Source organism: Trachinotus anak, unplaced genomic scaffold, assembly GCF_046630095.1.
Source record: "Trachinotus anak isolate AG129_WGS33_773 ecotype Australia unplaced genomic scaffold, CSIRO_AGI_Tana_v1 ptg000002l, whole genome shotgun sequence".
Taxonomy (NCBI): Eukaryota; Metazoa; Chordata; class Actinopteri; order Carangiformes; family Carangidae; genus Trachinotus; species Trachinotus anak.
Genome location: NW_027273853.1, coordinates 3726571 through 3742255, shown reverse-complemented (window position 1 = coordinate 3742255; position 15685 = coordinate 3726571). Strand labels below are relative to the sequence as shown.

At 42.7% G+C, this 15685-nt stretch overlaps 1 protein-coding gene across 8 annotated transcripts in view; it reads right to left on the bottom strand.

The window, feature by feature from the left end:
* ndrg4 (NDRG family member 4) overlaps nt 1–11281 on the bottom strand; it is a 59280-nt gene extending 47999 nt beyond the window's left edge. For 3 of the 8 annotated variants that reach the window (XM_071490744.1, XM_071490751.1, XM_071490770.1), the window contains exon 1: nt 11127–11281. Coding sequence is in view for 4 of the 8 variants with exons in the window: in XM_071490716.1 (XP_071346817.1) it covers nt 8552–8625 (74 nt within the window). In the remaining 4 variants the exon portion in view is untranslated. Of the gene's footprint in view, nt 1–8551; nt 8626–10501; nt 10603–11126 lie in introns of those variants that run through there. The other 5 variants (XM_071490716.1, XM_071490726.1, XM_071490735.1 and 2 more) reach the window with 3 other exon arrangements.
* Between the last annotated feature and the right edge of the window lie 4404 nt (nt 11282–15685).

Here is a 15685-nt window from a genome sequence, read left to right as displayed (position 1 = left end):
ACATGAATAAGACACAGTGATTCTAATCTTCTGTAATAATGAGGTTCAAAGTTCAGTCCTGATCTTGAGAAAAGACAATTTGTTCACTGTCCAAGAGCTTCTGATCATGGAGTCGGCTTTAAACAAACACTGACCTGAAGTCCTTTAAGGGCTCAGAAAAAAGGAAACTTCAACATCACAGCTGTGCTGATTAAGATCATGTGATATGACCAAAAGCTCCAGAACAGCTACTAAATGGAGCTTTTAGTGAGATGGACCAATGTGGGGTCCGCATTCATATTTGATTAACTCCAAATCTATTTGTTCATGTTTGTTAGTAAACACAGCTAATTCTCTTCACAGGGGGTCTGCTTACATTTACTACATAAGCTCACATAAAACACAGTGAGTGTAGAATAACAGCACATCTTAAAACCTAGAGCATCACTATCTAACCTCATGTTTAAAGGTTAAAACAAAATGGCCGTCATCAGCCGGCAGTGACAGACTGATCATCAGCATTAATCTTTTTTAACTTGTCAGACTTTGGTTCCTTAAATCTATGAACTCACTTCATATGTAGACGACACACTTAAACGACTTGACTCTTTGAAGCTCCAGTCTTGCAGATATGTGCTATTAGTAATAATAATAGAAGTAATAAGTCAATCTCTGTTTCTATTATGTAAAAGAGTGTTTTTAGTTTTTCACACACCCCAAACCTGCAGCGTTTACTGAGGAAGTGCTGTTGTTTCTGGGCTTTCTTATGGATTTATCATGATATGATATATATCAGATGATTATGATTAATATCACCCAGTTATTTGTATTTCTGTACCCCTCCTGTTTCTCTTCTCTGCTCTGTGGTCCAAATACACAAGTATAAGTTAATGTAAAGAAATATATTATCCTAAATTTATCAAGATAACATGGAGGAAATGTTAAATTAGGATTTCCAGAGGAACAGGAGAAATGTAATAAAGGCCTGTCTGTAAAATAAGCCTGGTGAGAATTAATGAACCTATGGAGCTTTTCCTGAACAGTGGTCACAGTGGCCAAACCTGAGATTTATGGGATCATGCTAAATAGTAAGCTTGCATTAGCGACCATAAGCTTCTGGTCTTACCAGATGAAATAAACCTGACGCAGGAAGTTGAGCAAAGTTGTGTTTTATAATTTATGAACTGGACTTTTAATTTGGAAGAGGAAGAATGTGTTATTACTTCTTATTTCTAAAACATACAAAAGCTCCTTTAAGGTTTAAGTTTTGTATATTTTATACTATGCACACTCCTATCATAGGCAGGACACTGTGTAGCAAGATGATGATTAGATTATTCTAATCATTAATTAATTAATAATAATCAATAGTTCTAGATTATTTTATACATAATTTTTCACACATTTACAATCATGATACATTTTGATGTTGGAAAAAGACTCATTTGACTTTTTCATATCAATAGTCTGAGAGCCTGAATATAATGTAAATTCATTAATGTCATAAAGTTAAACTCTCAATGTTCAATGTCTGGACACCTGTGGTCACCTACAGTGACTACAACCTGTGCACCAAGAAAATTGTATGCATCATTCACCTTAATTCTGCTGTGATGTACAGTATATCATAAAATATGCTTCCAGCTTTGAAGGAGTGTGCTGGGTCCATGATGACCTGACACTGCCTGAGGAGTGAGCACAAATTAAAATGAAGACCCTCGTGCCCTCATAGATTGTATGTGTTACTGGCCTCATTAATTCCACATTAATGGGACCCTGGACCAGAGGTGGCACTCGGATGGTCATGTTCACCTCTTTTTAATCAGGAGAGGCGGAGAGCACTTGATCATTTTAATCACCACCTTGCTTCAGGTAGGTTTTCACAGCTGGGACTTTGCTCAGCATATTTGTGGGCGATGACTAAAGTCTAATAAAACAACTTTTACTAATGCTGCAAGATCCTGTGTGCAGGCAAAATAAAAGCTGAAGGGACACTTACCTATAGCTGTTATCTCCAGCAGTGTGTAAAATCCTGACCTAACATTAAACCAACTGAGTATTTCATCACATGAGCTCCTGCGCTGAGTCATACAGCTGTAAATGTAAATTTAAATACGCTCAACAGCCCAAGGACAAAAAGCTGCAGTGGCTTCAGACAGTTTTCAGATCCCTTCACATTTTGTCATCATGAGTAATGAGCAATTTTATCCATTTAAAATTAAATCTACAGCATGAAATGTGGGAAAAGTGAAGGCGTCTGAAAACTTTCTGAAGCCTCTCTGCACACAAACCAAAGTATGCTGGTGTTGCACATTGCAGCCTCGCAGACTGCTTCGTGAAAACTTGTCGACTTAGCTGTTTTCTCTCCTTTCTAAAGGCGGCGCCTGAGGTCATCTGGAGAGCAGATGAAGCAGGACTGCATCCTTGTTTCTCATGCAAATCTCCACCTCGTTAATTGCAGTTTTTGGAGAAACATTTGCACAGATTTATTTATATTTATCATCCACTGTTTAAAAGTGTGAATAGATGCGTTTTATCCGTTTCTCCTGAAATTGATTGTGGATTATTGTTCACCTTCTTTTACACTCATTTTCCTGCTCATTCATCACTGATGGAGGAAGTGTCGCAGAACTGCAAACTCCAAAATGTGGATATTGACAGTGAAATTTTTTGCAAATGGTAAGTTTATTACAGATGCAACTTTTTTGTTATGTTTTGGGAGTTTGCAAAACTTCGAACTCCTACTCTCAAATAAAATCAGTGTTTCTCAAACTTTTACAGACCACAGAACCATTTAACCATTAAAATAAAACTCAGACCACCTAACTCCCTGAGCATCCCTAAAACCAATTGGCCTACTTACTCAATAGTATTGTGGCGAGCTTGCGCAGAAGAATGCAGGGATGGAGTATAGGAGAATGGTATATGCGGCACATCCAGCAGGCTGGGAGTTGTACCGGGTACTCGCTGCTCAGGGCGTTTACGCCCATGGGGTATGTGTCCTAACCACTGGGCTATCAGGTCGCACAAACTGGGACAGCGTGTCAATTATTGGCAACCACTGCACCACACACACTGCATGGCAAGAACTGGTGCTATTTGTGTGGCATCAAAACCATTACACACACACATGAACACTGGCAGGATGTCATCAAACGCAAAACGTGTCCCAGTCGCAGTGACTGTAAAACTTAGCACTTGCCTGTTGTGTCATTATGTCGAGGGTTTCTTTTGACTTGATGAGTCCATGATCTTGTCCCTTGTGTTTGATAGTTAATAGACTGATGATAACTGATGAAATTCAGTGTAAATCATTTACGTAAATCTTAAATCATAAACGGTGAAGTGGTGAAGCTACCTGTGTAGACAGTGTCGCAAATTGGTCTGTTACATTTTTTTAAGTCCAACATCATCGCAAAACATCCAATTCAAATAATGTTTGAATTTACATTTGAGTAGATTTAATATTGAAAACAACACATATACATTACTCACTAGTAGCCTCTGACAGACAGTTTGAGAACACTAAATTTCAAACATGATATTTTAACAAACTTACCCATGGACCACCAGGGGTCGCTTGTGGAACACTCTTTGAGAGAGGCTGAATGAAATGGAGGAGGGTAAATATAGTGTACTAAACTACCCTTCAGAATGGATTTATTTCCCAAGGGAAGGTGGGGATGTTTTAACATTACCTTTGCTGGTCAGTAATTTTAAATCTGTCCCGAGCGCCTATGTGGGTAATTTTTCACACGGACCCCAGAGATAATTAGAGCTACATTTACCTCCTGTTTTTCTGTTAACTCGCTGGTTCTCCTGTACTTATCAGGAGAGATGTCATTATATTTCAAAGTGGATCTTTGTTTCTTCAGGAGGAGCAGATTGTCCCTCTACTATTTTTGAAACCAGCTCAGTGTGAAATTTGACTTTTGTGTCGAAATGGGGCAGTCAAGGCAGTCAAATGCGTTATCGCTAATCTGAGGGATGGAGACATGCTCACACCAACACAGGCCTATTTGTAAACAGAACACAATTAAAGTCATCAGGAGAAAAATGGGAACTAAACATGGCAGTATCATAGGAAGCCAGGTCATGATGAGCTTGTCCTAGTCGACTCTAAGTCCATGTAACTGTGAAGTGGAAGCATCTCAGCTGCAAAGCAGGAGACCACACAAGGTTACAGGGGGCGAAGCACTGAAGGACGTGATGCACAGAAAATGTTTCCTTCGTCATCTTCGCTCATTAGGGAGAGAAATGTCAGCTCAGGAACTGTTTGTCAGGGACTTCATGACATGGGCTTCCACAGCTGAGCAGGTCACCCTGAGAAGTGCCAGGTGTCAGCTGGAGTTGTGTCAGACACTGCAATTAGTTGGACCTCTCCAATGCTCTCTCAGCTGAAGGGGCGCAGATCACTGCAGCCAGGTTCCTGAATCAGGTAGAAGCTTTCCAGTAACACGGTTTTAAAATGACATGTTCAACAATCACACCTGGGTGTAATGTTGTGGTGCCCACATACTTTTGGGGATGTTGTACATTAGAGGTACAACTGGACAGCTTCTGTCACCGTCTCAGCAGTGATTCATGTTATTAACGTGTCTAATGGTCAAGCTGAAAAGGCCGTGCCCGCCTCTCAGTAGCTGCAGCTTGAACGTCACCTGTGACCTGCTGAAGTGTGACGTTAACCACACATCTACCGTCACACTGATACTTGTGTTTATTTGGCTCCAGCTGAATGGCACAGTTGGCTTGTCCAGCAGCCGAACTGAAAATGTCCGTTCTCGTGGTTGTGTTTCTACAGCCCGCCCACAGCGCTGCAGGGTTCACGCCAGCAAAGGCAGACGGGCTGACAGTGTGTGGTCACCAGCAGTACGCTGAGGGGAGAGGGGAGTGTTTGCTGGACTCCTTCCTGACCCGAGTGGAGAACCAGATGCCGAGCAGCAAAGCTCAGTGGAGCACACTGAGGAGATGAATGGTTTGCTGAGCAAACGGCAGACACTTCATTTTATTACAGTGTCCACTGAAAAAAGGCCATAACCCAGAACTCCTACTGCAGTCTTTACCATGTATTGTATTTCTATGTGGGACTGGAGGTGTAAAGCCATAACATGCAGAGGGATAAAGGGGACATCAGTCTCTTGATGGAGAATTTTGCAGTAGCTTTTGATTAAAAAATCTATTGCCAATAACCTCTAATCACTGATGAGAGCCAGTGGCGCTTGCAGGATTACATTTCATAGTACACACAAGAACCTTAGGTTTCTCACTAGGGTTGCCACCTGTCCTGTATATAAGAGGATCATCCCATTTTTGAAGATAAACTGCTGTGTCCTGTATTGAATCGATATGGGACACAGTTTGTCCTGTATCCCTGCTGTGAATAATGTGAAATGAAGTAAAACCAAACTAGTTATAGTCTACAAGTTTACCAGTGAGCAGCAAAATAACGAGCTCTGTGTGCTGTGAGAAAATAGTATGTTTGTCTTTTATACATAAAAGTAACCACACAGTGCGGCGCAGCAGTGGCTCACAGGGCAGAGCATGGTACCCAAAGGCTTATATTTAACAGCAGCAGTCCAGGTTCAAGTCCGACCCAAGGCCCTTTGCTGCATGTTATCTGTTTGCCTCTCTAATATCAATTGGAAAACAGTAGTACACTGCAACTTTACCCTTTATATTTTGGGGTTATAAGCGCATGAAAGTGTTTGTGTGTATCTCCAAAAATATTTGCATTAAGCAACAACTGATTCCCTCATTTAGCTGCATAAACACACAGAATTACATATTTTTTAGAAATGTACACACTGTACGTACAGGATTACTGCTGCTGGCACCACCGATGAGAGACATAATAAAGTAACATTAACCCAAACTACAGAGAGACAGGTTTTATTTCTCTAACTTATCACTTCAGTGGTTTCTAGCCCCTTTGGTTTATGTTCAGAGCAGGGCTGTCACTTTTTACTCTAAGATTCAAACCACTGTTCAACATGTTACCTGTTCAAAGTGTGTAAGATCAACAGGTCATGTCTTGTACGCAGCTAGAGGCTCTGTCTGACCCACTGCATGTAAACCAGACTGTAAACTATCGTTGTCTTTGTTAATGCAAAATGAAGAAAACTAGCAAGTCGTGCTGAACTGATAATCATGACACCAAACCATCGAGAAGTGGAAGAAGTTAGAAATCCACAGCGCTGATTAAAAAAATGTGTATGAAGATAAAGCTCTTTGTTGACTTTGTAAAACAAAACTTAACAAAGTTTACACAAAGTTTGTTGGGTTTTAATTAATTTAAACAAATGATGTGTTTGTCTTTGTTCCCTTTCTCTAGCTTTGAGATGTTCTCTTGAATTATCCACAGACCTCACAGTAAACAGGAAATGTGTTTACACTGAGTCCTGCACATCATCCACAGAAACAGAGACACTGTTACTGGTAACACACTGCTTCTGCTGAATGCCTTCATTTTTAACATCACGGGCACCACACACTCCTCTCACCTCCATTGTGTCAGGGAAGAAGCAGAAATATGAAAACATATGAACATAATTAAGCAAACCTATCTGCATGGCTGGACAACATTACTTTTATTGCACATGTAGACCAAAAACTCATCTCTTTCTACCCAAGTTATTTCCATGTATGCGTTCCTGAAAGGTTTTAGCTATTGCTGAGATCGGATTGTGTTTTCTCCGGGTTGTTGTTGTTAACCACAGACACTCAGTCTGTGGAGCTGTGGGGGATTTAAGGAGGTGATACAGAAATACACCACACGTTATTTTTAGCCTGATGGATTATGATCCTGACATGATTCTATTTTTATTATGTACAAACAAGACAATAATTAAAGCTTAATCTGTTATTTGAAAAAATTATCTCTATTTCAGTACCAGTCTCTACCCGGCAACACTTCAGATGTATTTCTGCTACTTCTCTCATTCAGTATTTCTGCCTTTGATAACACAATGACTGTGATGAACATCACTATTTTCATGTTCAGGAACATTTAGCAGGGTCATCATTATCATCACAGATCTACTCCATCATGAAGAAGTCATAGTATGTATGCACAGATGTGTGGAACATGCAGTTCCTTCCACACTGACTCAGACACACAAGACAAGCAGCACCCAGGCGTCTCCGAGCTGATGGGTGACAGTAATAGATAACACACACTGAGAGAAAAATGAATGTGTGTGCATGTGTGATGACAGGGTATGCTGCTATGCTCCATTGCAGTAAGAGTAACCACGGAGGGAGGTTTTTACCTACAAATCACCCAATCAAGCGACAGTTGAGACATGAATCTGAGGAGATTTTGTCCAATGAACGGGTGTAATTGGACATGGTATTGTGGTCAGATGGGGGCTTTGAGTTACAACATGGGACTGATATTTCACCAAAAGGCGCGTTAGCATCAACATAGTTATGCTAATGAGCCATTAACCTGTTCTCATATGTTATCATGTTGTTGACGAATTACAGGAAAAGTTAGAAGAGTTAGTGAAGCTGCTTTTTCAACCTAATAAATGCAAAAAAAATCTGACCCAAAGCTAGTGTCTGCAAGCAAAATGTCACTACACATAAACTGCTGCTCGCTAATTTTCAGCTTAGCTCTCAAGACTATGGCAAGGTTACTGTATGTGCTCAGTTTTATCAGTCCATTAGCATACAGTTTCATATGGAAGATTGGAAGCTCAGAAATATAGATCCCAGAGATCCATTTATGTCAAGCTAGTGCCAAATTTGAAAGCTGACAGCTTGCCATGTCGTAGTTATTTTAAAGTTTAAGCCTAAGTACGACTAGAGCCCTAAACAAACCGGCATGAATGACCTGGGAGGATGTTTATCTTACAATTCAGAAGCTAATTTAGCAATTGTTTATTTTTCTCCTCAAAAATGTGGCCTGACAGCCGTTAGCTGGTGGCTAAAGAGCCACTGGCTTTTCTCTTCTGCATTTAACATGAGTCACAGGTTCCCCTGCATTTTGTTTTTTTTGACACTGTCATTACCAACATAAGCTCACAGGAGTCGTGAGATGGAGATGGCTCAGTCGTCATCACGGTACATAAGAATGGATTTCTTTCTGAAAATGTAAATTGTAGTTACCTGTAGTTCTTCTTCTCGTAACTACAAAGAAAACATCTGAAGACTGAGCTAACCACTCATGCTGTAACAGTGGACACAGTGTGTCACCTGGAACAGGTTGCCACCAAATGTTGTTGAGGGAATTATCAGTTTCAGGGTTTGGCTTCACTCCCAGTTTGTGTTCCGGTATCTGCTGTGGTCTAAAACTGATTTCTGAATAGATATTTGTCAGATGACAGATGGACTACTTCTGTCCTAAGCATGTTTTCGAACCACATGATGACTTTTCATTGGGTTTTTGGGCATTTGCTCTACTGCTACAGAATGAATATGTGAAAACACTGGACTGACTGGTTGACAGAATGGAACAAATGGACGGAAAATGCCATAAATAACTCCACACAGGCTGGATAAAAGAGAGACCTGTGTGGCACGGTATGGTACGTTATGTAGGGAGGTACAGTGGCTTCACGATCCTACGTACATGGTCTGCAGGAGGCTCTGTGGAACCGTGCAGCCAGCCTTGGGAGGGAAATTCCAAAACAATCCAGGCCCCATCTAGCAGCAGGTATAAAAAAATACAAGAGACAAGATCTACTGTACTGGTGATGGTGCATTGCAGGTGCAAAGGCAGTAATAACATTCACAGAATTAAAAGAGGAGATTTCATGCAATAACACTACACAGAGCAGACAGGAGGTAATATTAGGGAGGAGACAGAGATTAATAGGATCCTGTGGAAATGGCCATAAAAGACAAAGAAATGTGAAGCTTAACAATTAATAGAAAAGACTGTGGTTGAGCGACTGGCACTGTTCTAGTTTTTAGCTCTTATAGTCAGTAAAGAAGAGGAGTATCCTGTCTCTGCAGCCATTAAAAAAGCCAGTGGAAGGTATTTAAATCTGCATTAACTGACTTTCAGCCACAGTAAAAGTGACCAGAAACACAGACTGTAATTTCCATCAGTAATAATGTCGTCTTGTTTCCCAATTCACTGGTTAATTAGAGCAGAGTCCAACAGAAATGTGCAGCAAAGAAAAAAAAATATCAACATGCAAAACATGTAATAACAACAACAACTGCTCCTCCAGTGGCTCACTCGCGGTGCCAACCGCCATTGTTTAGCTGTTGAAAATGCCAGGTGGGTGGTGGGGGGGAGGATGGAGCAGGGATGGAGGGAGGGAGTGAGATTTGGGGACTCCAAAACAGACAGAAGAAGATATACGGGGCAAGTTTCACAAGTGTGAAAGCTCAATATCTTCCATATCACTGAGTCACCGGTATCATTCAGCCGCTGCATGAATCACATGAAACATGTTAGCATCACCGGGACAGTAAAAACCTCTACACTCAAGTCAAACTGAAACGTAAATTCTCCACTTTTCCAAAGATGCAGTTGTGCATAATTAGGCAGATTTGACTAATCTCTTGAGAGCTGCTGTTGCTAGAGGACATGGTTAGTGACAAATGTTGATAATGTTTTCTGGGGTCTCCCTGCATGACTTTCAACATTTACAAAACTCAGATGTGCTGAAATAGGAAACAGTTATTACAAATGAGCAGAGAGTAAAAAAAAAAAAACCCCACCGCAACAGTTAGTTACTGTAACCTCAGCACAGTACACAAGTTCAAACACCCACCAGGGTCATAATGATTTGTTCTGGTAATAATTCATTTTAATTTGTCCTCTGCACACACGTCAGCTCCGTGCGGCTCATGTCGCACCAAAAGCAGGAGTGTATCACTCTTTGTAAATCTATTTATAAACCCCCGAGCTGAGACGCTGACTCGCTCCCAGAGGGAAGAGAAGCTCGGCTTCAGTGGCTGTTTCATGTGCTGAGGAGCAGCAGGAGTGAAGAAGAAAAAAAGGCCAATAAGTTTCATAGCTTTAGAAAATAGACTGTAAAAAACATCCAGCAAGGAAATGATAACAGCAGCGGAGCTCTGGATCCTACGGAGAAATTATGTAAGAGCACCAGAGAAAAATGGGACACTGACAGTGTCATTGTTGCAAATATTTTGAGCAGGATTCAACAAAAATGAATCATGTTAGATGTTTATCTACCTGCTGATAGTCTAGTGATGCTCTGACCCAACCAGGCCTTTGAAAACAAAAGACTGATTAAAAAAGACTGATTAATAGATGAATTAATAAACCCTACAGCTAAAATAAATTACAAATTACAAATATGACAACTCAGATGGAATAAAGATTTTAAGATATTTAAGTTACCTACTGGATCCTCTTTTTTTCCGAGCACCACTCTTCAATATTCTACTGTTATTCCTTTGTGAATTTCAGCCTCAGTCTGTCAGGTGTTGCCAGCAGCGTTCAGCTAATGCAGGCAGATTTGAGGCACCACTAACACAAGCCTGCACCAAATTCAATCAACTTTTATGACTTCCACCCACTGTAGAGTCATCATTCACTCACCTCCGTCTGCTGCAAACCAAAGCTTTCCTGTGGCTCACACAGCTCTCTGCAGTTAGACTCCGATCTGTGGTGTTTACCCAGACCTTTCCCAAAGCAGCAACTTCAGCACATCACAACTTTATTATAGCAATACTAATAATAGCAATACAATATAAACACGCTGCCTTTCAGGGGAAGCACATACTGATCTTTTTTGTTGGCAGCGATGTGGAGTAAATGGCACATTTTTTTTCCTCAGTAATTTCAACCTGTCAACATCCAATACACACCAATGCACTGGCTGGTGATGCGAGGCGTGTGTGTGTGCACGCATGTGGAGGGATGGGTGGGTGGGTGGGGTGTTAAGTAAAGTATAGAGTACAAAGCCTTGGCCCCAGTGTTCACAGACCCTGTGCCAAAAATCCTGCTCTCATTTTAACACCCTCCTCTTCCTCCTGTGCTCCTCTAAAACAAAGCAGCTGCAGCACACGGGAGCTCAACTAAAGTTAAAATATCACCTCAGCCTCTCAAAGAATTTCAGCTTTGATTCTGATACAAAAACATGAACTTGAGGACGACTGTTTCATACACATTCTCAGACAGATAAATGAATATCATGTAGCAGGCAGATAAAGCTTGACCGTACCTGTGGAGTAGCTCAGAGTTTCTCCCGTCGGTACAGTCTGGTGTAGCTGTGTTGTTGGTCTGTGTCCGTGTGTGTGTGCGTCCCTCAGGCTAACGCTGGATGAGTGTACAAAGCTGAGTTTGTGTGCCTATGGGTGCACTAGACAAAATGAGAGAAAGGGAGAGAGAGAGAGAGAGAGAGAGACAGAAAGAGGCTCTCTCCCTCCCCTTCCTGATGATAAACAGAGAGCACGTGGCTTCACCAATGATGCAGCACACTGACGAGCACAGCACCGAGGGGTGGGGGGAAGGTTAAAGGGGGGGACAAACGGGGGAAGAGATGAGAAGAAGAAGAAAGAATTGTAGAGAAGAGACAGGAAAGATGGAAATAAGAGTAAAGAAAGAAAAAAGGGTTGGAGTTGAGTCTGGTGGAGAGAGATATTGTGTGTGTGTGTGTGTGTGTGTGTGTGTGTGTGTGTGTATGTGTGTGCGTGTGTGTGTGTGTGTGTGTTGGTCTTGTTCTTGAAAGCAGGACACTGCAGCCCTGAGTTGGCACACACAAGGTTTGAAATTACTCATGCTTTTTAGAACGCACCGGAAAAAAGGGAACAGATTCATCAAAATCTGAAAGAAAATATCCTCCTCTGAACATCCAATTCTGAGTGTCATCATATCGACTCACAGACATCCTCACACCCACACACACACAAACACAGAGAGAGAGAGAGAGGCAGACCAGCATGACAGCCCGCAGGCGATCAAAAGAGCTTTTTTTTTTTCCGGTTTAAGATAGCATTAAAGGAACTGACCATGTTTGGCAAACTGGGGCATGAATTGATGAGACCTCTGATAACAAAGCTTAACTTTAGTATTATATAGCATTTAGCATTAGCACTCCCTCTGACACTCCGTTGCATGTTCAATGCTTAGATCATGTCACATTTGTTTTCTCCAGACAAGCAAACTTTGATTCAGATCAGGTGTGTGCACCAGCAGATGCTTGGCTAACAGCATGGTTACGACAACAGTGTCTGGGTTACGCCCCAGAGTGCCAAGTTAATAATGCAGAAGAGCAGGGTTGGGGCTGATCTGTGAGGACAGTTGTTTCTTGGACAACTTACTCTTGCTCCAAATTTTGCCAAACTGTTTTAGACTCAGATGAGAATCTGGGACAACCACCTGTTCTCCTGGTTCAAGACTTTTGAATCTCTACATCTGAATCATATGTCTGGCAGATGCTCCAGTACAAAGCAGGTTCTCCAGTTGGAGAAAGGACGAAGTCAATCAGAGCACTTGTAGGTGCGGGATTGACCAGTAGCATAAGAGAAGGGCAGGATCTTAAGGAGAAAAGGTGTTCTCTCAAAGGTTTGTGAACAAGATGATCCTCCTGAGTTTGTACACATATGTACCTCATAACATTGGTTTTGATGCCACCTGTCATTGCCAACAAACACCCTGATGGGATCTCACCCCCCAAATCAGTTCTTACTACCTCTGTCATAAACTATTATTGGGGCATCTGTGGCTCAGGAGGTAGAGTGGGGTGCCCACTAATGAGATGGTTGGTGGAGACTGAGCCCCAGATCACCCCCAATGATGTCCCATTGGAAAGCACTATGTATAGAACAATGTGAATGAGTGAATGTGACTTGAAGTGTAAAGAGCTTTTCAGCTGTTAAGACTAGAAAAGTGCTGCTTACCATGAACCTCTACTTTATTAGGAACATCACAGTATTAGTACCTCTGAGACTCTGCTCCATGTTGACATGACTGCATCACATTGTTCCTGCAGATTCATCAGCTGCAGATTCAAGCTGCCAATCTCCTGTTCTACCACATCCCAGAGGTGTTTACTGGAGACTGAGGAGGTCACTGAAGGTCACTGAACTCACTGTCATGTTCATGAAACCAGTTTTTGTTTTGTGACATGGAGCATTATCCTGCAGGAAGGAGCCATTAGAAGATGGTGAACTGTGGCCATACAGGGAAGCACATGGTCAGCAACAATACTCAGATACACTGTGGCATCCAGACCATGAGTGACTGGTATTAAGGGGCCAAAGTCTAACAAGAACCCACTCCCCACACCATTTCACCACCACCAGCAGCCTGCACTGTTGAGACAAGGCAGGTTGGGTCCATGGATTCATGCTGTTGATGTCAGACTCTGACCCGACCATCTGCTGCCTCAGCAGAAATCCACATTCATCAGACCAGGTTTGTGTTCTTGGTGACAAGAGAGGAACCCAACATGGTCTCTGCTGTTGTAGCTCATCCACCTCAAGGTTGGATGTGTTGTTCATTCTGATGCTTTTCTGCTACACAGTTGTAAAGAGTGGTTATCTGAGTTACCATAGCCTTTCAGTTGTAAACAGTCTGTCCATTCTCCGCTGACCTCTCTCATCTACAGACAGAACTCTAGAGATTGTTGTGTGAAAATCCAGGAGATCAGCAGTTTCAGAAATATTCAAACCAACAATCATGTCACAGTTAAGGTTTCCCATTTTTCCGTCATTCTGATGTTTGATGTGAACATTAACTGAAGCTCCTGACCTGTATCTACAGGGAGTGTCTCAAAGAGTTTGTGTCCAGGGTGGGAGGAGTCAGCTACAATCTTCCTTGCACGCCTCAGAGTCCTTGAGGCGTACAGGTCCTGGAGGGACGGAAGATTGCAGCCAATCACCTTCTCCGCAGAGTGGATGATATGCTGCAGTCTGTTATTGTCCCTCTCCGTGGCAGCAGCGTACCAGATGGTGATGGAGGAGGTGAGGATGGACTCAATGATGGAGGTGTAGAAGTTCACCGTCATAGTCCTTGGCAGGTTGAACTTCTTCAACTGCCTCAGGAAATACATCCTCTGCTGAGCTTTTTTGATGAGGGAGCTGATGTTCAGCTCCTATTTGAGATCCTCTGTGATGGTGGTACCCAAGAAGCGGAAATGCTCCACGGTAGCCACGGGGGGAGTCGCACAGGGTGATGGGGGTGGGTGGGGCTGGGCTCTTCCTGAAGTCCACTATCATTTCCACTGTCTTCAGAGCGTTTAGCTCTAGGTTGTTCTGCCTGCACCAGGTCACCAGACGCTCAGTCTCCCACCTGTAGGCAGACTCATCGCCATCAGAGATGAGTCCAATGAGAGTGGTGTCGTCTGCAAACTTCAGGAGCTTGACAGACTGATGGCTGGAGGTGCAGGTGTTGGTGTACAGGGAGAAGAGCAGAGGAGAAAGAACGCAGCCTTGCGGGGATCCAGTGCTGATGGTCTGGGAGTCAGACACGTGCTTTCCTAGCTTCACGTGCTGCCTCCTGTCAGACAGGAAGTCGGTGATCCACCTGCAGGTGGAGTCAGGCACGCTCAGCTGGGAGAGCTTGTCCTGCAGCAGAGCCGGGATGATGGTGTTGAAGGCAGAGCTGAAGTCCACAAACAGGATCCTGGCATAGGTCCCTGAGGAGTCCAGGTGCTGGAGGATGAAGTGGAGAGCCATGTTGACGGCGTCGTCTACAGACCTGTTGGCTCTGTAGGCGAACTGCAGGGGGTCCAGGAGTGGGTCAGTGATGGATTTGAGATGGGACAGGACAAGGCGCTCAAATGATTTCATGACCACAGAGGTCAGGGCAATGGGTCTGTAGTCATTTAGACCTGTGGGCCTTGGTTTTTTGGGGACAGGGATGATGGTGGAGGATTTGAAGCAGGCTGGCACGTGGCAGGTCTCCAGTGAGGTGTTGAAGATGTCTGTGAACACTGGAGACAGCTGATCAGCACAGTGCTTCAGGGATGATGGAGAGACAGAGTCAGGACCGGCTGCTTTGCGGGGGTTCTGCTTCTTAAAAAGCCTGTTGACATCTCTCTCCAGGATAGAGAGAGACATTCCTTTGGTAGGGGAGGAGGAGGGGGGTTCTGATGTGGCTCTGATGTGGAGGTTAGTGTCAGGCTTGTCCCATTGTCTTATCCAATAATCCAATAATTATCTTTCTTTCACTATGGAACAACATAACAACTCAATGGACTTTGTTGATCTGACAGTTTACAAGAGCAATAACTGCATAATTAGAGTAGCTATGTATCATAAACAACAAAGCAGAAACATTCTTTTAAAAGCTGAGTGCAATCAACCAAAACAGCTCATTTGCAATATTCCAATTTATTTATTATTCCAATAGACTGCACAGAAACTGCAATTTAAATAAAAAACTGTTGAAATGAGTACAAATATAAACACAATGTGTATACACCAATAACAAAGTGCTATAGTCTGTCTTGTCCTTATTGAACACACCCATTAAACCGTCACAATCCTCTGATTTAATAACCTCCTCAGGCAGTACAAACCTCACACCAGCTCTTGCAGTAGCTGCTGATCAGACCTGCACAATGTCCAGGCAGAAGTTTGGACCATTCTTCCTCAGAGAGCTGCGTCAGCTCAGACATATTCTCCAGATGTCTGGTGTGAACAGCTCTCTGAGGGTCAATCCACAACATCTCCACTGGATCAAGGTCTGGGCTCTAAATGGGCCACTCCAGAAGGTGGATTTCCTTTGTTTTAAGCATAACCCAGGTTACAAAAGCTGACATAACAAGCGGAGCAA